Source organism: Tyto alba, unplaced genomic scaffold, assembly GCF_018691265.1.
Source record: "Tyto alba isolate M040663 unplaced genomic scaffold, T.alba_DEE_v4.0 Super-Scaffold_18, whole genome shotgun sequence".
In the NCBI taxonomy this organism is placed as follows: domain Eukaryota; kingdom Metazoa; phylum Chordata; class Aves; order Strigiformes; family Tytonidae; genus Tyto; species Tyto alba.
The window spans coordinates 30,413,137-30,440,025 of NW_024881280.1; the positions used below are offsets into that span (position 1 = coordinate 30,413,137).

Consider the following 26,889-nt stretch of genomic DNA (forward strand, 5'->3'; position numbering starts at 1 on the left):
CCCGATAGCAGCCTCCAGCTCAGAAAGTTCCTAAACCACTCACCACTGAAGCTGGGAGGCTGTTGCTGCAAAGGGATTGCCCTGTGCACACCTCGCTTTGCTCCTTCCTGAGCATCCTCTCCAGGTGACTGCTGGAGACTGTAAGGCACAGATGGTAGAGAGACCTATAGTCAGACCCTATCTATAGTTATCTATCTGGCTTTCCATCCACAGCATTAAACATGTCTGTAGATGTTACAGTCTTGATAGCCTGGACAGAAATTCATGGCAACAACAGCACAAAGTCTTCAGTGAAACATGCCCAGGATTCTCACTCTGCTGTTGTAAAAAAGGTCTTGCTGTGATTTCTGCACAGTGCTGCATCTGAACCATGTGGTTCACGTTTCACTGTGATTTCTCACTACACTGATGTGTTTTGTAATCGTACTGCAGGGGTTTCTAACCAGTGAAAAGATAGTTTTACTGGATTCCCCATTGTTGCTGGCCCACACACCAGATTTTATCAGTCTCCACGTTCCTAAAATCACACATCCCTTCATTGCGTTTTGTAATAGTCGGAACCTCTGTTTCAGCACCTCTCCCAGTCCCCTCGCTTCCCCAGCTCCATTCATGCCAAATAAATATAGTTTTCAGAAAGGAGAGACCTGCCTGGCAAAGGGAGAGGTAGCACAAAGGGGAAGACAGGGAAGAAAGAGGAGAAGAGCTAGGCAAAGGGCAGATGGAGCTTTTCTGGGGCTTCTGCCCAAGATAAATTCTGTGTCCCGTTGCAGGGACACAAGCAAGCAGGAAGCCACAGAGGCCACAGCAGAAAGAAGGGAAATGGGATTAAAACAAGACTGAACCAGGCTGTTAGGATCACAGCTTCATGGGTTCTTTTTAGATGCTGCAGCTGTACCCCAGGCTTCCACATCATGAGCACGCTCCTATGCATTTTCCCTGGTGCTTATAGAAGGGCAGGTTTGCCAAGCTCAGCAGGAGCTGGAGGCCTGAAGAGAGCAGCTGCCTCCAAGAGATCTGGCTCCCAGCACTGGCCAGACCCTGAGTTTGGCAGGGGCCAGCCTGCCCTTCAGGGGAGGCTTTTCTTACTCCCAGGGCTTCTGTTTCTAAAGCGAGCTCAGCCCCAAGAAGGTGATGATTTAAGAAGCCCTGGCTTGTGGTGGTGAGGCAGTGATCAATCTCTGACCCAGGAGTAGCACAGATTAGGAAGGCTGGATCCTGCCCTCTTGCTTAGGAGTGTGGAAGATCCTACTGAGCACTCAGCTGGACTTGCTGTAACCCTGCTCTGCTGTCAGGGAGCAGAGCGTGGTAACCTGCAGTCCAGGGGACGCCGGTTGTCAGCAGTGTGAGATACCCCTGCAGTCATCCGATGGGCAGCACACTGCTGGAGTGAGAAACAAGCCTGGGTAAGTCCAGGGCTTGCAAAGGCTGGCACTGGGCTCCTGCAGGCGTTCCCGATGGCGCTGCCGTGCCCCAGCATGGCACAGCCCTTACATTCAAAATCAGACTCGGTGTACAGTCCCACCTCAAAGGTACGTGTGTGTACATACCCCAAGAGCTGCAGGAATACCCCGTTGCTGAGTGTGCAGAGTTACTTGGGTTTGCAAAATGGTATCAATTGACAGAGCAAATTATTAATGGAACAGACGCTGGCAGGGGCAGAGAGGTTTGGAAAGCTCGTCAGGATATTCATCCACCCAGCTCCTGCCACGTTCCCTCCTCGTGCCGCGCGTCTGCGTTTCCAAGCTCATTTGTAATCCCTTGCAATACCTCTCACTCTCTCCCGTGCTTTGAGTTTGCAAATCAGTCTGCCTGTCTGGAGCCATATCAAATGTTTTCAACCAGTTCCGCTCTTTCGCCCCTGTCAGCCACACTGACACTGGATGAGCAGGCTCGGGAGCCAGGCAGGACTAGCAGACATGACCTTCTGTGAATCAGCTGCAGATGGGCTCCATCTAAGGGGACTAGAGACACTCTCCAGCAAAGCTCGCCATGGTAATTTAAGACTTTACCATCTGCAGCTCCCCCTTTTTTAGGACTTGCTGTCCCACAGTGGAAGAGAAGTAGTACTTGCTCCCACCTCAACTCAGTTGCTCCGCGTTGCCTTCATCAGCGTAAGAGAGCTCTGAAAGCCAGGGCTGGTGGTCATACTGCTACCGGGCCACTTCTGCTGTCTCTGCCACAGGGCGAGCGCTTCGTCTGCCACAGTAAGATCTCCCTCCCATTTTCTGTGTTCACCAGGAAACAGTGTCACACATTCAGATGTGGTCTTTGCTGAGAAATAGGTGATTTTTTTGTTTGTTTTTCACAATAATGAACTCAATGGAGACAAAAAACTTTTGCTTTGGAAGATGCAGTAGGCATTGTCAACACTAGAAGCAGCTGCTGGCTGCAACTGAATTAATTTTTTCTTTTTTTTTTTTTTTTTTTTTTTTCCACTGGAATATGTGGAGTAAGGTAAAGCAGCAGATTTTGTAAACGAATCTCAATTTTACTAAATTTTTTCAGTGGGAAGGAAAACTGAAAAAGCCTTTTAAAACATAAAAGTATTTTGTTGCAATGCTCTCAAATATTCTTTTTATTTAGAAATTTTCTTTTCTGTTTTGAAGGCTCAAACAAAACATTCTGGGTCATTTTTGTGTTTCTCTGAATTGATCAAAAAATTTCCCCACATTTTGGTGTGCACAAAATGTCTGTGTTTTTTCATTGTGCTTGACCTGAATTCTCAACATAGATCCAATTTTATTAATATTTCTTTAACATGAAAGAACCAAAACATCAGCTATAAGCACATCTCAGAGTGCATCTTGCCTGTTTATCTCACAGTAGAAAAGATGCTTCCCTTTGCTTCATTACATCCTATTTTATACAAAGTCTTGTGTTGCCCTGACAATTCCTCTGCCTCCTCCTGGCTGTCCTCACCTCTCCGGGCCTTTCTGTTGTACCCTTCTGCTCTATGTAGGTCACTACTGCACTTCCCTGGAGTCTCCCCTTGTCATTTCTGAAATGAGATGCTTCATTAGCCACTCTCCAGTCTTCTGGCATTACTGACTTCTGCAGTCAGCTTGCAGTCACCTCTGCTAGTGGCTGTCTTCCTCCTCTTGCTGTATGCCCTACAGAAATATTACCAAACACATCCGTGAGTCAGAAGCTCCGGGGAATGCCCATTAGCGCACACTGGGTTTCTCCTGGCTGTGTTTCGCACTCTGAATTTTATGGACCCTCATTATGCTTCTTTTGTATTTAGATGGCCGGCGTAGCTAATATGTGAGCAGGACAGATACCAGGTCTTAACGTGTTTTTAAAATCCCTTAAATTGCTGTATTTTGGGGTAGAGGGCGGAGATTTGCAAATAAGAAGCAACTCTATGCTTCCAGCTCACATGGTTCTTATTTTACGCAAAGAAAAAGAAAACTAAATGAAGAGGAAGAGAATTATGTATATGAGTCTATGCAGCTCCCTGCCCCCTCCAACAGGAGCATTGAAACTGAACAAGGCGCGGTGGTTGTCTTCTGCTGGGAAGAGACATCTCAAAGGTAGGAAACAGGGAGAACAAAGCGTGCATGTTCCAGAGCTCTGCACACAATCACCAACAAATAAGCCTGGCAGCATCTTCATTTTCTGTAGGAGTGTGCTCCATACAGCTAATCCCCTTGTCCTGAGTTGCCATCTGGAGAATGCCACAAGCAGGTCTGTGCAACAGAGGTGTTGCAAGTCTGCGACAAGCCGGGCAGCGTACCCAGGGCCTGCCAGCAGCCACGGGCTGTTCTTGCTCAGTCACACTTGCAGCCTAATACACAAAATGTACTCGGTGAAGGGCAGCCGCCTCTTGTGAGAGGTCTCCTGGAAGGAAAAGCCTGCATCGTATCAGCAGTATTTCCCTCCCACAGTTTGGGAGCGGGATGGCCTTCAGCACACTGCTTGGAGCACCGCCGGCACCCTGTGTCAGGGAGACTTTCAGCGAGCAGAAACCGCCGCAGCCTGACGAGGGGATGCTTGGCTCCCGCTGTGCTAAAATTGGCCTTTCTCTGGTCTGGACACCAGGCCAAGGCCTCGTGGCAGCCGGGGGCTGGGGAACTGCCCTGCTACCCGCGGTGCTCATTGCTCATCACACACAGCCTCTGTCAACCGCCCACCCCAGCCAGCAGCACCCCACTATCTCCAGTTGCCCTACGCACCGGCGCGGGGCAGCTCAGCTGGAGAGCCCCTGGGCCTCCCCACATCTCTGCCGAGCCAGGGGGCTCTGCCTCCTCCCTGGCCCAGCACCAGGGCACCCCACAGTGCCCCCCACCCTTCAGCAGCCTCGGTGGGGGAGTGAGGGGCCTCTACAGGCTCTTTACAGGTATTGCTGTTTCTGCTTCCGCTGGATGATCTGTTTTTTGTCTCTCCTGCCCTTTCTCAGCTTCATCAGCATCCTAATTGTGCTCACTTCCCTTTTATGGCAGGCACTTGTAGGCAAGTGCAAGTTTCCAGGTTCCTGGCAAAGCTTTCTACTGAAAAAGGGGAAAAACGGCTCAAAAAGTGCAACCAAGCCCTGATGGCTGTAACCACGCAGGACTATTTATCTCCTGTTTTTAGGTCTGTGCTCTGTACCTGGCTGTCAGAGCAGCAACGGCTCCTGGCAGTGGGGGTGCTTTCCACTCCGTGATCTCAAAGCTGTCTGCTGAGATTGGTCGACTCTTGCTAATCACACTTCAGGGACATGGGAAAGGAAGAACAGAGAAATGACATGATCTCCTGCCTGCCCTGCCTTGCTCCTCTCTCTCCTGACAGCTGGAATTTCTCATCACCTTGAGACTAGGGCCCTTGTGTCGCACAAGAAGTAGAAAATCATCCATTAATCTTCTTCCTGCTTTCCCCCCAGGAGCTGCCGTGTTTGTGCAGGTGGGGATGCATTTGCTTAGAAAGGTGAGTGCTGCCCATCAGCAGTGGCCACCCTTTCTCTGGCCCTCTTGGAGGGCTCTCCCTGTGGGGAGGTGGCAGCAGCCTCCTGCTTGACGTCCATCACTAGTAGAACTGGCAGACAGGTCACCTGCCACTCCAGAAGCAAAGCACTGAGCCCCTTTGTTGACATTAACCTCAGTCATGAAAGGTGCAACTTCTGTTTGTAAAGAAAAAGAGAAAAAGGCCAAGGTTTGGGTCATATGTCCCCCTGCCCCTCCCTCCGATGGCTTTGATCCATTTTGGGCTTTGGTCCAAAAGCTCATTAAAAGGAAAGTACAGCCAAGTATTATTCTGAAATAGAATAAAAAAATGGCTCATCCATCAGGAGAAAGGCAAACACTGTTAGATACTGGTTGTCTATCTGCTCTTCCCAGGGAGATCTGCTTCTTTTTAACCAGAAGAGTGTTTTTCCATGGAGGGGTGTTGAGTCAGTCTGACTCTTTCTTACCCCAGGCTTCTCCCTTTCCTGTCATGACCCCAGGGCAGGCATCTCCCATACCTGTTGACCTCCTTTGAGATGCTGGATGGGCACTGCCTGGGGAAGAGACACCTCACCAATGCACAGATGGCATCTGGCGTCTCCAGCAACAGCTGAAATGTGGCAAATAGATGTATCCTGTAACAGAAGGATGGTGGCAAATAGGTAAATTCAAAAGAAAGAAACCAGTCTGAATTGTAATTCTCTATTAGCCTGGATTAAAGGAGGCTGAGGGGAGACCTTGTCGCTCTGTATAGCTACCTGAAAGGAGGTTGTGCTGAGGTGGGTGTTGGTCTCTTCTCTCAAGTGACAAGTGATAGGATGAGAGGAAACAGCCTCAGGTTGTTCCAGGGGAGCTTTAGATTGGATATTAGGAAAAATTCCTTCACTGAGAAAGGGTTGTAAATCACTGGAGCAGGCTGCCCAAGGAAGTGGTTGAGTCACCATGCTTGGAGGTATGCAAAAGATGTGTAGATGTGGTGGTGCTTAGTGACATGGTTTAATGGTGGAGTTGGGAGTGTTAGGGTAACAGTTGGACTGGAAGATCCTACAGGCCTTTTCCAACCTAAATGATTCTATGATTCTGTAAGAGCCAAGTAAAGAAAAATAAAACATTTCTTCAAGGTTTCTTTTTTTTTTTTTTTTTTTTTTTTTTTTTAAACATATTTCAGGACAAAACTAGTTATATCAGTAGTACCAGCTCAATACTCAACACAGTACCTGGTCAAGGCAAAGACTATGGAGAAATACATGACAATGAGGAAACGGTTTTTGCCCAAATGTCATTCAAAAGGCTTTTGTGCAGAAACTCTTGAAGATGTTTATTTGCAGTGTCACTGAGAGCACTAGGGAAATGCCAGAAAAGTGTAATAAAGATGATGGGTTTACAAATATTTAAAAGGTATAAATGAGATGTCCATTCCTGACCTTTGAGTCCAGGCAAAATAATGGAAAAGCTGAAGGGGGTTCTTTGTTGGGTTCTTTGTTAAAGCAGGAAGGGAGAGGGGGCTAATAAATGCCAATCTTTGTCAAGTTAACTGGAGACCCTTTCTTTGTTGAGATAAGAAGTTTGGTGGGTAAAGGTAGAAATATTTATGTGTTTAAATCTAGTTTTCACCCAGGCATTTCCTTTGTGAAACCACAATGTTTTGATCAAAAAAAACCCCAAATTATACATAATTCAAAGTGGAGCATGTTCAGTGGCATGGAAGGTGACTCACTGCCAGAGCTCCTGTGTAACCATACCTGGGGAATTGTAGTTTTGGTAGGACAGTTTCCAGTGGGGTCCTACAGGTAACTCTGATGTTAATCTTGCCTTTTCTTCTGGAGTAACGGTGGCATGCATGCTCTGTGTGTGTGTGTGTGTGTGTGTGTGTGTGTATATATATATATATATATATATATATCTCTCTATCGCTTTTTCTGATGGGTTTGCACCTGCCTGCAGTGGCTGTTACTTGATCCCACATCTTTAATGGCTTTTATCAGTGGTCTGAAGGGCTACAACATGAATCCTGCACTGATCACATTTGCAGGCAATAAAAAAGTTGGAGCCCTGCTTACTGCTACAGTGCGGCTATGACTGCTCAGTATAGGCTGGTCACAATGTGAATTGTCTGCTTGGGCAAGTGCACTGAAAGCCCTGCCTCACTGTGGGAGCTGCTGGGAGCTTCATCTCACTGATTATATCAAGCTTTCTATCTTCAGGTGCTCTGATCAGGAATGTGCCGTCGTAGGGGTTCTCAGTCCGGCAGGCGAGAGCACAGGCACAGCAAATGGGGAGAAGGTCCATCTCAGCAAACTTATCCTGGAAATAAGGCTCAGATTTTTCATGGTTGGGAGAACCTCTCCTTGCCACAGCTTGCCAATGGTTGTGGTCCCTGGGCACTCAATATTGGGATAGGATGTTTTTCCAAATGATGTGCTGATGTTCAAGTGGAGTTCATTCAGGGAAGGCCTGTGGTCTCTGCTGGTAATTTTCATGCCCATTTCATCTGAGGAATCCAAAGATTTCTGCCACTGAAAATGTAGATCCCTTAGAAATGTCATATAATACAGTGGTTATTGAAGTTGATTTATTGAAGTTGCCCTGTGTAGTCATCTTTTCTATATTTGAGAAGAAAGTCTGCATGGGAACTGTAGGTCAGCTGTCACAGGGTAACCCAGGCAGTCCTGCCTAGCTCACCCAAAAACTGCTGCTTGTACCAACTTATTCTCAAGAGGAAGATGTATCCTCTAGTACAGCATTAGTCAGTAGTCTCTTCTGCTTCAGCAGGTGCTATTTTTTAGTCATTGGAAGGAGGGTTGCTTTAAGAAATACCATTTGAGTCATAGGGAAATTGAGCAGGGGTCAAGTCTCACTGTCCTGAGTAGGAAGCTGCACTCCCACTTCCTTCCTGCCTCTTTCCAGAAGATCTCGATAATCCTCTCCCTCCCGCCTTTCTGTCACTGAGCTGCCTGGAGAGTGAAACCTGCCCTGACTCCCTCCGGGGCCTGTGAAATGGTCCCAAAAACGGCCTCTCCCAAACCCCACTAGCTGCTTCCTTTGGTGAAGCTCCAGGATATCACCAAGATTTTTTTGTCAACCCTTGAGTACTCTCAGCTTCATGCCCATCCCTTACCGTGTGTCCTGTGGCTCCTGGAGGGGTGGGACATGAAGTGCTGAGGGCCCAGAGCGCGGTGCCGAGCTTTCCACGGCTGTGCCCTCCAGTAGCACCTCTTCCTACTTGGTCACCATGCTTGAGCAACGCCCACTTGACCAAAGCATTTTTTCTGCTTTAATTATTATTGGCTTTGCTGCCAGTTGACTTTTTACCGCTTGGTAAACTGTTGCATAACACAAGACAAGTATGATTTAATTCCATTTAGCAAACAGGGAAAGTTTAGGCCTGCTCCTGTAAGTGACGCCACAGAGGGATGTGGCAAAGAACCGCATGAAGAAGTGGGCTAATTCCCGGGCCAGTTCACCGAGGAGGAAATGGCTGAGGATACTTTCATCTTAGCAGAGCTGGATGCGTGCGTGCTTCGTAAGCAGTGCTTGGGGCAGCGCTTCCTCCCTCCAGCACGCAGAGGAAGGAAACTCCGTCGTGATAACGTACAGTGGAAGGTAATGCTGGCTCACCAGCCAAAGGGAGGATGTGGCTCCACACGTGTCACTGGAGTTGGGCCAGGAGCTGTGCCAGGGGAGTTTCCAGTGGCGATCGCCACTGCGCTGGCAGAGAGAAGGCTTGCGCAGCTTGGATGCCGTGTCTGGCTAAGGAGAGGCCCCGAATGAGGAGGAATTGCTTAGCTGCCCTGGTAATAACAAAACCGCTGCTGGTGCCTGCGCTATCCTGTGGAGGTGGGGTGGACAGATAGGAGAGGAAAGCTTTCTGAGTGATTTGGAGGAGGCTTGCACATCTGACAGATTGCCACTTCGGAAACGTGTGTCTTCATCACCTTGGACATGTCAGTGCCCTCACTGAGTTCCTTTGGCTGTCAGACCCAATTCCCTGTATATGTTACCCTTCATCCAGGGTTCCCAAAGCTGTCTGCAGTCCTTGGTTAAACTGGTGCCTACCAGAAATATGTAGGTAATAAGAAAGAATAAGTTTCATATGATCATACTGATTATGATCCTATATTTTTTGAAATAATTTAAAACAGTGTTAATTTTTATACATGCTGAAATACCGCTGGCTCTCTAAACTGATGTGAGGAGGGAACAAAACTCGATTCTTGCTTCCTGTGTTTGCAGGATGTGTTTATCCAAGGTGAGCAGAGAGCTTCAATAACACCAGCTGCAGATGCTCATTCTTACTTTGTTGAAGGTGGCCTTGTGCCTCCCGTCCTGCTGAGCCCCACACGTGGTGGCTGACAGCCCCGGTGCTCCGGTCTCTCAGGCGCAGAGTGGACAACAGGCGGCTGTGGACAATGGGACAGCTCTGGGAAATGTTGGCAGCTCCTGGTTGAGCACACGGCAGCGGCGCATCCTCTGGGCTCATCACAGCTGCTCCCGGCAGCTTGCACACCGGCACCGGTGCCCAAGGGCCGTCACGGTGCAGCAACTCGACCTGACCAACTGAGGCAGTGTGGGTTTCTTCAGCTGAGCCATTTGCTGGATTCATTTTTATTCTCACTGTGGCAGCTTTACACGGAGAAGTCAAACTCTCCTCCTAGTTAAACCTTTATATTATTCTATTGCATTGCAATAGAAAAGCAGAAAGCCTGTTATTGTCTGTGAACGCCTATACCTACAGTTAATGTATTATTAGGGAATGAAAGAGGAGGCTCCAAATTCTTATTTTGAAGGAAAAATAAAATTACGATAAGCTACATCTCTTTTGCATGCTGCCATAACAAGCAGGAAGCGTTTCTGCAGAGAAGCCTGAAGGCAGGGAGAAAGTGGGGCCGGGCACCTGGACCGTGACAGCAGAGGGCAGGGCCTGCTGCTTGCTGCTGCCTCTGCCTGACCCGAAGCCCTGGTTGCAGAACAGTGACCTTCTGCGGGAGCCAGGCTTGGGCAAAGGGTGCTGGGGTGGGAGCCCCACTGACAGGACGTCGATGTTGCTGTACACTGGAATGGCTTGCACACCATACAAATCGATGATAGGCACCATGGCTGGACTCCAACGTGAAGGGGAATTGGTGGTGGGGTTGCTCTTAATGCAGTGTGTTTCAAAGCTGTATTTTTGTGGGTGTCTGAACATAGATTGTATGGTATATTCCTCCTTGCAATGAAGGACAAATCATTTGACTTAAAAAAAAAAAAAAAATCCAAATTCAGCCCCAAGTAGATTCCTCCAGAATATTGCTTTTGGACAAACTGCTCTGAATTGGACAACAACGTCTGGAAGAACTTCTGTGTCCCTTGACTGGCTAGAGAAAAAATTGTGCTTGATCTTGGCAAATATCCCATCTCTCTTCAAAGCGCAGAATGCTTCTCTCCTTTTTGACCTCGTGGCTGTCAGACTCTTAGCCAGCCAGGGTTTAGAAGCTCTTGGTTTATTGCAACAAACTGAAAATGGCTGACAGCTGAGTTCAATACATGCAGGAATAAGGTAGTTTATTCTTTCTCCAGAAAGTCACAGAAGAGAGGCTTTGTCCAGCCAAGCATTTCCCACAAAAGGAACGAAGGAGAGCAGATTTCAGCAGCTCCAGCTCACAGATACTGCACTTCCTAGGAGGAAAACCATCATTCTGTACCATGTAACCTGGCATTTTGCCCTGTGGGTCAGGAGACCTGTCTGCTATGTACCCACCTGGGGTGCTGTAGGAGCTGTCAGTAACAACGTGCTACCAAATTTGCTCTTCCAGGGAACTCAGTTCCCCTGGTTTGAAACACTGGAGTTAGTCATCATTACCTTATTAGCCCACTCTTCCCTGACGTAGTATGCAAGTACATTTTTAACTACCATTGTAGTGCTTCATGGCATTTGTTGCACTGAAAGGCAAAGGAGCAACATGTGTTTCAAAGGGAAGTGCAAGTGTGGGTAGAAAGTGCCTCCTCTATCCCACTGTGGTGAAGTCAACTGTTGCGCTCTGGAGCTGGCCCTGGGGGTGGGCAGGGGGAGGCGAACCCTCCTGTCCATTTGTGGGGCATGGGAAGGGCAGATCCAGCCCCTTTGGGAGCAGACATGAGCAGGGTGCCTCTCTCCTGACGTGGCCCTGCTGGTCCTGGAGACAGATGGACCAAGAGACACTGCAGTTGACTTTGCAGTTATTCACTAGTGAGATTTGCCCGGTTTCCCACCCACCTCGTGCCTGTGTCCTGAGAAGTGTGAGAATTTGATTTCCTGGCTGTTTCCTAGCTGGCTCCCAGCCTGAGGGGCTGAATCACAGCACCACCGTCCTGCAGCCAGCCTTGCCCTGAACCCATCACTCATCGCCAACAGCATGTCCATGAAGCAGGATGGCTCCTGCACTCCAGCTCCTAACATCCCCCAGCCTTCGGGCTGGTGCGGTCCCCATCTTGTTGTTGACCTGGTCAGGAAACCTGTGGAGGGCAACCTGAAGCACCAGGGTGCTCGAAATTAGGCAGGCTTTTCATTGCATGCTAGGGAGTGTTGGCTCATGCAAGTTGCATATCTACACCTAAATAAAGTGGCGAACCTTTTTCACATCAAATGACTACCCACTTTATCTCACATGGCCTCCCCTTCGTTACCCCCCAACCACTACTTGCTCATAGATATGTGTATCCCTTTAGATATACAGGCTTTCAATTGTGGGGTTTTTTTAAATTTAAATTTGATTTCGAGAAAATGAGATGAGCTCCAAGTACCAGAATGTGATAGCTCTGGAATATTACACAGCATTAATCTCAGCAGTGAGTGGGAGCAAGACGCTGAGGGAGGCGCAGCCTGAGAAAACCGGGGAGGCTCAGTAAGTAGCAGGAGCTGATAAAAGCAGACAGCTTGGGGAAATTTTTGGAAGAGAAATATCAGTATAAGGCAGGCAGACAGGAGAGAGACAACGCAGGCCACTTCCAGGGCAGACCTTTCAGTGAGTGCCAGCAGCTCTGTGCTGCTGGATGTGGAACTGTTTTATGGATTTCTCTCATTTCCAGGCTCTTGGAAAACTATTGTCTAGTGCCTGACCTAACGGGAAGTGCAACTGCTCAACACAGGGAGCACATCCAAGAAAAAAACGCAAAGTAAAAAATTAAATTCAGAGGTTGGCTTTTCCTATTTTTAGCTTGTCTGCAAGTTATCTGGAGATACATGCAACTTATTTTGGAAGATTTAGGAAGCAGAGGGTGCTGCCAGTTCTTGCAATATAAAAAACCAAATGTGCTGCATTTCTTGTGACAGATGATGAGCTGCAAAAGATATCTAAATAGGCAGTGTTGTTAAGGGAGGCTGGTTTTAGACAGTTGCATGAAAGATTTTTCAAGTAAAAGCTGAAGCACTTGCCTGCCTAATGTTAAAGAATCACAGAGAGAGAGAGAGACCCAACACATGTGTGGTTCTGCTGCTGGGGCCATAGTTTGTGTAACTGCTCAGCAATTAATGAACTGGGCTGCAGCTGTAGAGGTGCTTTTCATTTCCAAGCTCTCCCATAAGAGGTAGGTTGCGCTCTATCATTTGCAAAGATCCTCACAGATCTGGTGGGGATTTGGCAGCAGGAGTCTTGCTGCTGAGGGTCTGCCTGTGTTACAGGCAGGCCAGGTAAAAACATGACCCACAGCCAGCTCTCCTGCCCACCCCATTCAGCATTGCTCCGTTCTCTGGTCCGACCCATCAGCGAACTGCAGCCTCAGCTCCTCAACGGGCAATCTGAAGCTTTCACTGAGCTCCCACCTCTATTTGAGCTCCAGCCCCCACTGAAAGGGGAACAGTGCTTTAACCCCAGCCCATGGCTGGCTTGAGGCTCTCCTGTGGAGACATGATGAACTCAATTTTGTTTTCTTCTGAGCCACTGTGGCTCACTGACTCCCACTGAGTTGCTCCTGCTGGAGAGTTAAACTGTCCTCACCAAACACAGCTACGCTTGAGGCACATAGGCTCCCTCTTTCTTCTAGCTGCATTTACTGCTAAGGACTTGTTAGCTCCCCAGTACGTTTTATTTTTCCATGGTCAAACCAGGAATCCAGCTGAGGTGCTGTTCCCTCATGCGAGCTCTGGGAACAACAGGGTCCTAGAGGTAAAGTCACGCCAGAAGGTCATAGCCAAGGGATTTGCGTTGTATCCATCCAGGAGGTTATTGTCTGCTCTGTTCAGGCACTAATTGCTAACGAGGCTATGTGTATGTAACACATCTTGTTTCTAATCATGTAAACAAGTATTTTCCTGGCCTTGTCACTGGCAGCCAAAATGTGATTAAAATTCAGTGAATTTTCTCCTCTCCCTGGTAGTGAGCATTTCCACCTAGCCAACAAAGGCAGCCACCTGGCCAGGGCTGTGACCCGAGCTGCAGCTTGGACAACACATTTTGCAAAGGAAGATGCAAACCTCTGGGAACTGCCTGTTTCCTTGGAAGGTCTGCGCAGCCTGTGGCTCAGAGGACCCCGCTGCATCGCTTCAGCAAGGCAAAGGCAGTGCTGCCCCACAATGGACAAAAGCGATGCAATATCCTGAGGTCTCTCAGCATCAGATTCATGACTTCAAGGGAATCTTTCAAGGCTGAAAAAGAGGCAGATGTGCCTCTGCTGATCCTGCCTGCGCTCCCTTGAAATGCCTTAAATCTGGGCATCAGGGCTTCTTTTGATCACCTGTGGAGCCAAGGAGGAATTGCTCAGCTCCTCTGTGCAGACCTCAAATATGGGGGAGTTTGTTTCTCTGTTATTCCCGTCCTCCAGTGATGCAGAGGAGTGTGGCATCAGCAAGTGACGGCATGCAGAGAGGCTGGGCTGTGCTCTGCTAATACCTGTGGGCTTTTGGTGATGTGCGGGAGGAATTGCATTTTCCAACCCAGGCTGATGGAAACCATTACACAGCTTTCTTTTTCCTCCATCCCTCTTTCCCTCCCTCCTTCCTTTCCTTCCTTCGGACTGCATGAGGGGGTCTTTTACTTCCTGTGGTCACCTGGGAATTGCCATGAACAAGTCCCAGGCTGCCACAAAGGACCTGAACACGGGGCAAGGCCCGTGGGGCTCCCCCGCACGCTTCCTGCACGCAGTATGGTTTTGATTTTCCCTGGTCTTCTGTGGGCTCAGGAAATGAGGGGTGGATGTCCCCATGTCCCCTTGCTGGTCTCTCAGCCGGTCTCAGCCAGTTGAGGGGTCCAAGCTCATGTCCCGGGTGGATGCTAGTTTATTCAGGAGGGCTTGCTTCTTTGGCAGATGTTCTGCATTTCACTGCATCAGAGACTCAGCTGTCAGCAGAGAGGGCAACATGCATATTCAGGGCCTTCTTTAATGTCAGCCACTGCAGAAAGCATCTGCTGTTTGGCAGTAACTGTTTGAAATGCTGGGCAGCCATCAGTAACACACCTCAGCACACTCTGTGTGAGTGGGGGAGCTCCCTTGCAGGCCTCTCAAATCTCACTCCATTTATTAGAAGGGCTAATTATTCTGATCTCTCCTCTGGGAGACCTTTCACTAGCAAGCTATATGGTGAATTTACAGTCCACCAGGTGCAGCACACTTATACCCTGCGGGGCTAATGAAATTTAAGCTTTTCTTCTAGAAGGTGGCTTAATGCACTTCTTGCAAGTTCCTTGCTCAGTGATGGCCAGTAAGCCTCTTCCCACAGCCCGCACGCTGCAATGAGTGCACAGGGATTTTAGTCTGGTTACTGTGCATTAGCTCCCTCGGGTAGTCATCCATGGACATACAAAGGTGGTTCTTAGTGTCTTCCATCTTATCCTACAAAGCTTCTAGACAGAGCTGAGAAAACAGTAAATATCTCTGCTAATAGCAATGAAGCAGGAGTTTGTGCACATGCAAGAAATAGTTGATATAGTTGAGGTACTGTATTTGTGATTTTTTTTAATTTACTCAGACTTCCTGGCTTCTAATTTCACCTTTACCAAATGCTGGAGGCCTGTGGTGTGGGAGTAAATGGCGCTAAGGAATCTGGAGCGTGTAATCAATATATAAATCTAGGTGCTGGTGGCATTTCATGGGTGAAGACTTCCTCAGTCTTGCTGGAGGAGAGTAGCTGGAATCAATGTGGTGCTGCTCTTTCAGGCTGCCCCAGACTTGAGCACATCAGAAACTATCACCTGGAGCCATCATAACGTGGCCTTCTCCCAGCGTGCTGGTGTTGCTGGGGCTTTCAGCTAAGACCTGGAGCGAAAGCCAACCTTTGTTTCTGCCTGAGGTTACATTCATTTGTGGGTATTTTATTGCTCAGGTCTAGGAGTTTGAAGGGCTTCACTGTGTCACACTGGTTTCTTCAGGATGCTGACTACTGTGCTTCTCAGGATTACCAGGCTTGCTTTTCCAAGGCAGGGGATCAGCCAGCAGCCAAGCTATGCCAACCGAGAAGGACATAGATGTGTCTTGCAGAACATCATTTAAGGATAAGCATACGTATAGAATAACACCCAGAAAAGTCTTTCACAACAGCAGGGTCAGCTCACATTAGTCAGTGTTCCTGGTGCCGTGCCTCACTGCAGGTTCACTGTGGGACAGCTTTGCTCGGCACCGCTTTGCAGCTCTGGTGGTCAAGAAGGTGTCCTTACTGTTACAGCAGTAAAAGGATTTCAGGAGCTTTGCTGCTAATGGACAGCCCCAGCATGAGTTTTCGTTATGAATGCTGTGTGTCTACCTGACACAGCGATCGCGAGTTGTCACCAGCTGCGGCTGCCAGCGGGTTGCAATGCTCCAGCAGCTTGTCCGCCCCTGGCTCTGGAGCAGGGAGCTGCTGGTGCTGAGTGAGGAGGTGGTTCAGCTTAGCAGGAACCTCCCTTTGGGGTCACAAGCGAGGCCTCAGCCAAGCGTTTGCTGCCATTTCCACGCTGAGGCGATGGATGAGGGTTACCATTGGCCCTGCCCGGCCTTAGCTGGTGTAACCTCTCACGGCTGTCAGCCTGTGGGTTTGCTCCAGGAAGACTGCAAACTTTTGCTGTTCCCACTCCCCACTCAAGGTTTAGGGTTTAGTTAACAAATCCTCATCTCCCCCAGATGGTAGCCTGGAGTTAACAGAGGCGCCAGTGGTGCCACCCCGCTGAATGCACTGGGAGCACCCGTTGAATGTAGGTGACCATTCAGGAGAGCAACCTGCACTTCCAGCGGTCAGCAGGCTCGAAGCACTAAAAATCCCTGAGCATCCCCTGGTCAGTGTCATAAAAATCGAGCACCATGTGCAGCCGGAGGTGCTCAGGTTGGGCCCGTTAGGCAGCTGATTCCTACCTCTAAGGCTTCAGCACCGCTTTGCCACAGTCCCCTTGGGCTCGGTGTGTGGATGTGCCCAGACCCTGCCTAACCCAGGACACCAGCACAGCAATAACAGCAGACAGGCACGGCTGCAGCGGCCTCTGTCAGCCCCGCTGGAGCCTCTAGCCAGGCTACAACAGCCCAGAAATGACAGCCTCCACCCACTCAGTAGTGTAATTCAGGTTTTGTCTAACCTGGGCTGGGAGGGTTTGGACCCACAGCTCCCACAGCAGAGAGCAAGGCAGTCAATCAGCAGGGTAAGGAGGGGAATTAAGAAGAAGCACCCCAATTTTGAACCTAGTTGTCCTGCAAGGAGGAAGACAGGGTTCACAGAGGCTACTCAGCATACAGAGTAAGGCCCTCGCCAGCAGCCTCAGGAGTGAAGCTTGGCAAGAGCACAGTCCCTGACTTGCAGAGTACATATGCTTTTTTCTGTTTTGTAAGTCGGTGACTAAGATAAAGCTCTAAAACTCACAGTCACTGAGACCACAGTAAAATTTCTGCAAAAGATTCAGAAAACCTGAATTTTACCAGATGAGGACAACTGGCAATTTTAGGACCACCGAACTCGGATGCTGGCTATAACGAAGCTCATTGCAGAACCAAGCCAAACCTGAGTGCTGCAGGTCTGGCCATAGCGTCATACAATTTTTTTCTGCCTCTCCTCTTGCAAGCTATTTATACCACCCCCACTTCATGTGGGCTGCAGCTGCTGCTGCGCCTGAGCATTTCAGGCTGAGCGAGCTGCTCTCTGGAGGATGCTTTCTTCTAGGAATCAGGACACAAAAGCTGTTGGAGCGTATTGCTCAGCATCTCCCAGTGAAACGGGAAATCGAGGACAGAGAGCAGGATGGAGGCAGCCTTTGTCACCGATCCACATTGCCCTCTGCACAGAAAGGAGTCTGAAGCATCAGAACAGGAGAAGAGCACAGATAGGTGTGTAGTGGGGAGTAGAATAAAAAAGAGGCAGGATCTGCATCTGCTTTTGAACTGCTTACAAAAAAGCTAACAGGCACTTCCTACAAGATGGGGGGAAGTCCAGCTTTCCTGGAGCATGTGCGAGCCCTCAGGAGCACTCGTTAACTGTCTTATGACTGTCCCCACTGAAGTACTGGGAACAGACTTGAGCTGACACTGAATGCTTACGAAAATGTATTACTTTCTCACCTCTGGCTAGAGTCTTTTAGGCATTTAACTGCTGGGTGGGTAAGTACATTCGATGCTTCATTTCCCAGATAGAGTGAGGCTGTTTGGGCAAAGCCCTCGCTCGCTGTGTGTTCATAGAGCCACACCACAAGGCCATCTCGTTGCTGTTACATCTCTGGGTGTTACAACAACACAGGTTTGTTGTGTACCAGGAGTATCCCCTGAAGAACACCTCTGGTATAGGCCAGGCTTTGCACAGGTCCCTTCTCTTTCAAACAAGAGTAAGATCCACGGGTGGCCTTGCTCTAGAGAGCATAGCTAAGACTGCATCCTGAATACCGCGGTGTATCATCACACCCAGTGAAAATCCTATTAGAAATGTCTGCAAAGGCTGGATGCTGACAGAGCTATCTCACGAGCACAGCTAGACTGCTGGGGCAGTCAGTCCACCATGTGCCAGAGCCCTGTGTTACTATTGGCCTAATTTGGGCCTACAGCGAGAGAGAATGATTGAAAAATTGCAACCCACAATATGTGGCACTGAATGCTTGGTGGTGATAATGGCCAAGAATCACAAATTAAGTCCATTTTGGGGCCAGGAGAGGAAATAGTTGTGCAATAGCATCACTTCCTATTCAAATTCTCTGTAGATGGGGAATCAAGGTCCGAGATAAGAATCACAGGGTGAGGCTGATATATGCTGAGGTATGCTGGCCATGAGAGTTGTTTTGAGTCTTCTCAGTTGTGACCTATATGATCTGTAACTCCTTTCCTCCGGCACTTCTAAGAAGGCTGGGAACTAGGGGTCTGGGCTACTGCTAGACACCAACTTACGAATTCTTGTGCTGCATTTGTAAGCTCCAGTGAGCAAAGTCAACTTCATTTCTGAACAAGAATATCCACATAAGCACGTAGTATATATTCTTACCTTACAGATTATCAGCATTACAGTTGTAATGAATGCATTTTAACTTTCCTGAGCATCTCTATTATCACCCAGTCTCTACTTTTCAAACTATAACATAACAAGAGACATAAGTAGCGTAACACCTCAGGCTACTATTCACAGCAAAGGCACCTCAGCTGGGAACTGAAACCCACCATGCTCTTTTCTGTTGTGTTTCTTAGGGCACACAAGGTGCTCTGCAGCCAGGGTGAGACAACTGTGTTTTGAGTACATGTGGGTGAGACCCAGCTGGGAACTGCCAGATCAACTAACCTGTGCTCTGCCACCCTACTTCAGCCCTTGCTTTGGTGAAAACAGGGAGGGAAATAACTGTGCAGGTTCTCAGTGGGCATAATCCAACCTACCTAACTGCTGGCTATCTCTGCAACAGGCTCTCATCGCCTCCCCACTTCCACTACCTCCTCTGCAGTAAAAAAAAAACCCAAACAAAAATAAAAGTAAAGGCCACGAGCACAGCCTTTACTGGTGGTAGAGGTCTGACTCACCTTGTAGCATCATTTTCACCACATGTAACACAAAAGGAGCAAAGCAAATGCAGGGACAAGCTCTCCTGCTCAACAGCAGATGCTGTTGGTTTGGGTCAGGCATAAAATGAAGTCGCACCATAATCTGGCATCTAAGGCATGTTCTGGTTAACCCCTTCTGTTGCAGAAGCTCAGCCTTGCAGTACGTGATCCTTCAGGTGAAGCCTATAATGCAAAACAGACGATGAAGAACATGCCGGAGGTCTCTGAGAGCAGAAAATGAAAACTGTACAAAGGTTTGCTTGAATCTGCCCTCTCCAGGGCTTTTCATAAGCCAGAGGAGCTTGTGCCTACTCCCTTTTTTATTTTTAATCTCTCAGATGCCAGTGCTGGCTGACTCAGCACACATCATGAACTAATTGTTTGCAAACAGCTGTGTTGTGATTTACTGCTTCACGGGGTGCTATCACCCTGTGCAACTCCTGTCCGGAGAGGTGGGGGTGGTGGGCAGGAGTACCTGCCCTCGAAACCTGGCTTCCTGCAGGCTGGCCACCAGCGTGGGGGAGTACCACAGAAGCAGGGCAATGGGATCATCAAGCAAGCGTGTGGGAAGAAGTGATTTTAGCCTAAGAGCACGCAGGTCCCATGTCAGTGAAGGCAGTCGCTGGGTGCTTCGGTCATACGACCTTCTCCTGCAGGCTGCAGGGTTCCCATTCCAGCACCCAGGAGTTTGTTACCCTAAACGCTCGCTTGCAAGAGTAAAAGGAAGAAAAACAAACAAACAAACCAACCAACCAACCAAAACAAAACAACAAAACCCTTCTGGAAGGGACCCTTAAAAAAAAAATCTGTTCAATCAGAATATTGCTGTTTTATTCCAGATAAAGAGATATTTTAGCAAGGCAGTTGAAAGGGAAGCAACTTGTTATGTTTTATGGCCTCTGTTGCCCCCTCCAGTCCTACATCAGTAGTCAGTGCTGTTTGGAAAACAACAATTCTGGGAAAACCTGCACTAATAATAATGTCTCAGGCTCGTTATTTGCTATACACCTGACACGCGTTGGAAGTGAAAACTGAGGTCAGAATTTCCTTTTTCTGGCACCACCAACTTTCTATTGGAAAAGCAAAGCCTGTTTAGAGGAGACAGCTTTATAGGAGCTGAATTGAACTCACAGAGGAACTTGGAGTCCTCTCAAAACTTTCTGCCATAAGCGTAAAGCGCACCTGTAACCTGGTTTTCTGTAACCTGTGAGCACATGCATGCATGTGTGTAGAAAAAATTTACACTTAAAATTGTAAGCAAGTCCATTTTTCTCTTTGGTGGCAAGCCTGAGGGCACACATGCTGATCAGATGTTTGTTCCTCAGCTGTACCAACCGGAGGGTGCTCCGGCTTCACCGTCCTCGCAGAGCAGGGCTCAGCTACAGAAACAAACCAGCAAACCACTGACTCCACACCTTCTCAAAGCCACGTCACTGTGGTTATAACCAACAAATATTATTATTATTACCTTATTACGTCTGATGTCTACCAATTATTTTTTTCAAGCCAGATAGATGGGGCACCTTTGGTAATTTCATACTGAAGAATGTCACTTTTTGGGGAGGCAATTTTAGAGGCAGAGAGGGAGCCAAGAGCTGGTCACACTCCTCCAATGCGGACAGGGGGGAGCGGGCTGTAGATTTATGCTTGGATAAAGCAGACAAGGGTAATATTTCCTACAGAGATGCCTGCCTTATGTAAGGACACAAATTCAGCACAAGAGTGACACATTTCATTGACCCTCTAATGTCCAAAATAGGTTTTTACACTCAGTTTCTCCAAATAAGTTTTCTAAGTGAAGGCATATTATAGAAAGGAAAAAGCACTTTCCGACCTTCAGGAGCTTTTCTGTGTGCTTCTACCGTTGCCAGATGGACTGCATCGAAACAATCACATCTGTCAGCTGTAGTGCTCTGAAAATGTCTGGGCAAAACCGACAATCCCGTGGTGTCCAGTGCTTGTCCGTCCCATGACGGGGTCTGTAACAGGAGCTGGACAGAAGTGGTTACACCTTTTCAAAGGATTTTGAAATTAAAAGCTACTGTTTTCTCTCTCTGAAATAATAATTAGGGAGACTAGGCACTTGGGCTACAAAGGTGCTTTAAACTGGGAACCAGAAAGACCAGGTGACCAAGGTGGTGGCAAACCAGCGTAACAGGACCGTGCATCCCTGACACGGGGGAGAACGAAGCCTGACCACCACCCACCCCGCCTGCACTCTTCTTCCCCCAAAAGCTTTGGGGTGGCATTTCTTTCCGATTCTCTTTAGGTTGAACTTCACTGTCCCATCTCTTCAAGCCCACTTGCTGGCTTTGCAAGTCTGAGAGACTCCCATTGAGTTTCACATAAGCAGCAGTGACATCCACAGGGGCCCAAAGCTCGATGCTCTCTATCCTCCCTATTGTCCACGAGTAGGGTTCGTGTCAGCTGGTTTTTTGCAATATTAGATGCATGTGGAAATGCAACACATTCCAGCATGGCCCACTGGTAGGATCAGAGAAGGTAGTTTGGAGATGATGAGGTTAAATACATCAAATGCTGGAGCAGTGTGCTTGCTGAAAGCATATTTTAGCATATGAGGTTTTTAACTTGATGCTAGAGGAGAGAGAGGAGGCCAGATTGATGGTTAAGAGAAATGTCATTTTAACTGACAACTGAACAAACAAAGAATTAGTGAGGTAAATCTGGAACTCCAATATACCCAGGGCTTACACTATCATTCCAGAGTAGAACAGTCTACTCAGGAAAAAACAGATTTTCAAGGAGAATTATAGCACTTTTAAAAATGGCCTTTGATGTTTAAAATGCATATAATTAATGTAAAAGTTTTCAAAGATACAGTTGGATTAGTTCTGCTTGGACTGGTTCTCTTGTTCCTGTGATTCTCTATCAATCATGAAAGCAAAAAAAGAAATTAAATAATTCGTGGAGTAAAAATGGTTATCTGCACCAAAATTAGAAATTAACTTTAACCAATTACTTGAATAAGTTTTTTTATTGTAGGCACTGCAGAGTAGGCACTCTGGCACATGCTTAATACACCAAATGTTAATAATTCTGAGCTGCACAAGCACACTGCAGAGTAAGGGAAGTCTCTGAAATCTGCTGTTCCAGTCTTATGGATAAGAGAAGTGTATTTAATCCCTTTTGAAAGGCTGGAGATCTCAAGCTTGTGCAACTTGTCAGTGTAGTAACAGAGTGAGCGTTCAGAATGCAATTTAATAACCACTTTAAACTGGTGCAAGTAGAGGCTGCTGTGCGGAAGGGAAGTCCTGTCTCCTCTTCTGCATGTTAGCGTTAGTACTCGTGCAGTAAATCAGGTGAAAGAACTACCCGAAGCCTTTAGTAGGCTTGTGCCCAAAGCTTAGTAAAACTCTCTGGGGCAAGGGAGCAAGGGCTTGCTTTAGTTTTCAGCTGGATCAGCCCCTGATTTATCCCACCAATCCTCACAACAGCTTCTGACACAGGCTGGGGGAGCAAGAACACAGACAGATCTATGTACCCACGGAGAGATTTGGTCAGCCACGAAGTCCAGGAGTGACCTTCATGCAGATGACACTGACCCACTGGCACCACGGGGAACACTCCCCTGGGACTGGCTGTTCACACTGGCATTGCTTCACTCCTGGGACTGAGATACCGGAGTGCTCCAAGAGCAGATTGGAAAAGGCAGAGCTTTCTGTATATCAACTAAAATAGATATAAAAATATTCTTGGCCTTCTTGTTTGATTAAAAAAAAAAATTACAGTTGTAAAACCTAGTAACTTTTTTTTTTTTTTTAAGTTGAAAACTATGTTTAAACAAGTGTTGCTGTTTAATTCATATGCTGCAAGGATTTCCACTTCTGCCAGAAAATTCCTTAATACACAGTCTTACAGTGATAATCCATTTTTAAAAATAGGTAGCTGAGGCTATTCCCAAGGGGTAGAAGCTTGTGGATTTACAGTGAAAGTGATTCCAGTGTAAGAAAAATGAAACAGATATTCAGGTTCTCCTGATATACACAACAGCGGTGACAACTTCTCCATTAATAAAAGATATGACACAATTAGATTGCTAACCTTTCCGCTTTGGGAGTTTATCAAAAGAGGCCAGGACTTTAAATTAAATGAGAAGAATCAAAGATAAATTTTGCTATTACAGAATTCTTCTATTCTCCACATCTGTCTGAAGCTCTCTTGAGAAAGGCCACCAGTCTCAGATCTAGGTGCAAACTGCCTTGTTAGAAAAGCTTTGATATTATAATAAAAGGTGAATAAATATTGTGGAGGAGCATGTCTGTGAAAGGTATTACAAATGTAAGTAACTGAACTGTGGTAGCACAAATGCTCAGGAAGAATTGAATTGAACAAATGTAGGTTTTGCAGTATCTTTTGGTACACCAGGTACCACATAGTGGGTGCTAAAAGACAGCAGGGCCAGAGCATGTATTATGAGCTGGGACGGGAAAAGAGAGAACAGTTGGCAAATAGAAAAAAAAAAAAAACCTCAAGGACAGCAGGAAAAAAACATGCAAAACAGGCACTTTAAAAGGGAAAGAAAAACTTTGATGTTTTTGCAGTGAGAGAGATGACACAACTTCTACTTGCTTTTAAATAGATTTGAAAACATTACCTATTACAGCCTTTTGATCCATTTTGCAGGGAACATATGGTCGAAGCACTAAGCAAATACAAGTTGAAAGTAGCCTCAGCCTAAAAGGCACATGAAATGCCAGAGGGAAAAAAAAAGAGAGGCAGAAATGAAGAGCTCCCCCAAGTTTAAGTCTTCTGCCATTCGGAGATCCTCACTGGACTGCGCAGAGCCTGTGTCACAGTGAGGATCCTCCGCACATTTGAGGTGAGTAAGCTCTCTGGAGAGCGTCAAAGAAAAACATTTGCCATTATTCTTCTGAATCATCTGCTATCTTGTGCTCAGCTAACCATTTCTTGCGACAAATCGGGCAAATACCAAGGAGCACCCAGTCTAACGGGGAGCCTGGATTCTTCCCAGGCTCCGTACAAGCCCAGCATTGTAAATCCGCAGACACGAGACTACTCCACAGCTCATGCACCCTGAATATTCATCGCAACGAGTAACTCTCCTCCACACATCCCAGAGAAACTCTGGCAAGTATTTGTCTACTAAACATTTGGCCATATGACTACTGCTACGGCAGTAATATGTTACCAGCCAGCCCTTCTTTCAAGGGAAGCAATGTGCAGGAGATGTTGAGAAAGAACTACGAAGACGGGAAAAGAAAACTGAAGGATAGTGTGCAAATATTTAACATGCACTTCTCAAGCACTACCAGGGTATACATAAATGTCCACGTACTACATAGAGGCAGAGTAATCTGGCTTCATCAAGAGCTGGAGTAGAAGGAATAAAAAACGACAAGTCCTGAAGATTTAAGGAAACCAGAAATCTAAGATAACAGTACCACTGGCAAAGAGCAGAGCAGCTTCTTTTCTCTAGACAGGCCTCAGGGCATTTAATTTTTGTGTCGTTCATCTTCAAGGCCAGCCAGCCACAGGCCCCACATCATAAAAATGTGTTCACAAGCTATGTATTTCCCCCTGGGTTTTTGACCAGCACACAGGAAAGGTTCCATTTAAAAATCATTTTATTATTAACATATTTTTTCCCATTTAGCCAAGTGTGGGTCATGTATAAGGAATGTCGGTAAATATTCCATTTGAGGCTTCTTTTTACATATTTCCATTGATAAATAAACTCTGAATTCACATAAAAAAGTTAAACTTAAATAACTAATATATTTTTTGTAACAGGCATACATTGGTAAAATATAAATATTCTTGTACTCAGCCTTTGCTCTAAATAGAGATAACAGTTAGCCACACATCACAGTTATTGACAACTGAAAACAAGAACTCAACTGATTTTCTGGCCTGGACTAAAATAGAGATGGAAACAGAAAATTCACATTTTGACTTTGGGCCAAAAGAGGTTGAGAGGCAGGAAGAGAACAGTTTTATTAACAGCTTTGTTAAAAATAGTCTGCTCCGCCACTGAATTTTAACTTATTCTACATTTGGTAGTTGATACCGTTATAATTTTATGTAACACTCAAGTATCACTAACAAAATATGGCACATCATCCATGAACAATATAACGATGTTTTAAAACTACCAGAGCAAAAATGTAGATGATATGAACAATTTGGTTCTGGCTAGCCATTTTGTCCTCTCAGTCTAACATTAATATATTGCGTCACGTCACTGTTTTGGCCACTTCCCTGCAAAAGACTGGAGTTCCTTACCTGTAGTTCTAAGGTTTTTCAAACTAACCAGTTACCGGGCAGCCCGATACACTGGGTCTCCTCCCCCAGACGTCAGACCCAAATCGGATGGTCAAGGTGCCCTCTCACAGGACTCTGGGAATGATGGTAAAAGGGACGACGGGACTGCTCGCTTCAAGCTCCAGCGCCGTCAGGAAGCATTCCGTGGCGGCATCATCATTGCCTTGAGCCTGCAGCACCTCTCCCAGGCCGTTCCAGACCTCATGGGCCGTGGAGTTCACCTGGACGGCATCTCTGAGGATCTTCTCTGCCAAGCTATAGCGCCCGAGCTGGTGAAGTATCAGAGCCTGCAAGAAGACAGAGGAAAAAGGGTTGAGATTGGCCAGCAGGACTTCCCTGAAGCTCAAATGATGCGTTGCCACAGTGAAATAACCATGGGTAGTTCTTGGGTTCAAAGTATTACAGACTATGTAATACTTTTTTTTTTTTTTAAATAGAAAAGAAACGACCTGAAGCAAGACTGGAGCAGGCTGCTCCACACCAACAAGGAATCAAGTGGCTTTGGATGGGAAGCAAAGACACTGAAATGCGAAAACTGAGTTGAACAACAAAAACTCCACGCGACCACCAAAAATCAGTAAGTACCTGACCTTCTGCGGCAAGCTTCCACGTCTAAAGTCCTACTAAGGTGTGTGCCCTGAAGTGTTTGTATCCTGTCTGCACATCTCAGCACCCAGCTCATGCCTTATAACATCTGAGATCACACACACAGCACTGCTGACTCCCAGGGGTGGCAGTAACAGAACCGAGTGCAGCCTAATGGGCAACAGCCATGGGATTTGATTCAGTCTGTGGAATGGGAAGTGTGCTGGGACTAATATTGCACCAGCGGTGCATAAAGGTCCAGCAGGCAAGGAACCTCCTCAGGAGCTTCCTAGACACAGATTCGTAGTCTTCCTTTGCAGGACGGGATCCAATTCAACACCACACGATCCCAAAGGATGCCCAAACCCCCCGGCATATGGGCTGAATGAGGCAGTGGAAATCTCCACCCACCACATTCAGCAATGTTACTGTGCCAGAAGAGTAATGGAATGACCCAGTAAGAGAGTTTTATTCTGTGATTATAATAAACCTAATGATGTTATGCATTTTTACCTTGGGATTCTGTATCACAAAATGCACATGGACCACAAATCTTTGTTTTCCAGAGAGGCGTCGTGATTACATCCTTACAGAGTCCTTGTGATTTCTCCCCTCCCAGCCCCCACTCCTTGGACTATGATTTATTTTATTTCTCTCCGTACATCTCTCTCTCAAATCCTTATTGACCTAAGCACCAATGATTAGAAAGTACTGAAATTCTACGCAACCCCTGGATTATCTACCATACATGTCTGGAATTCTGCTCACCAGGCTGACTTTCAGCATGGGCAGACTGCTGACTCCACCCTACAGAGCAACACAGCAGACTGTTCTGAAGAACAATATAAAGAACCCTGTATAGTATTGGCAAGTAAATAAATAAATGCAATCAAGGCTAATTTCTATCAGCCTAGCAGATGTTCTCACATAAACGTGCTAGAAGGCTTTTCTAGTTTTGGATTTTTTTTGAGCTGTCAAGTGAGTCAGCATTCCCAGAGTGAGTGCGAAGTACTTTCAATCAAAAAATCAGTTAAGTCTCAGGGTCGGTGTTTTTGCCCTGCAGGAAAGTGATTGTCAGTGACTGATAGGTATCAGATGTGAAACTACAAGAACTGAAGCAAGGAGGTGGAATATATATAAAGGTGGTTTGGCTGCGTGCACC

The 26,889-nt window shown here is 47.0% G+C and overlaps 1 protein-coding gene and 1 long non-coding RNA gene across 3 annotated transcripts in view; one reads left to right on the forward strand and one right to left on the reverse strand.

Annotated features, from left to right (window-relative positions):
* Positions 1–26,889, forward strand: part of LOC116965772 — a 75,515-nt gene that overhangs the window by 44,552 nt on the left and 4,074 nt on the right. Inside the window, exons 7-8 of one of the 2 annotated variants that reach the window (XR_004409638.2) lie at positions 23,484–23,679; positions 25,580–25,719. This is a non-coding gene — a long non-coding RNA (uncharacterized LOC116965772). Of the gene's footprint in view, positions 1–23,483; positions 23,680–25,579; position 26,889 lie in introns of those variants that run through there. The other variant, XR_004409637.2, reaches the window with a different exon arrangement.
* Positions 24,428–26,889, reverse strand: part of TTC7B (tetratricopeptide repeat domain 7B) — a 142,683-nt gene continuing 140,221 nt past the window's right edge. The window contains exon 20 of the mRNA XM_033010547.2: positions 24,428–25,429. Coding sequence (XP_032866438.2) covers positions 25,208–25,429 — 222 coding nt within the window. The 3' untranslated portion in view covers positions 24,428–25,207. The remainder of the gene's footprint in view (positions 25,430–26,889) is intronic.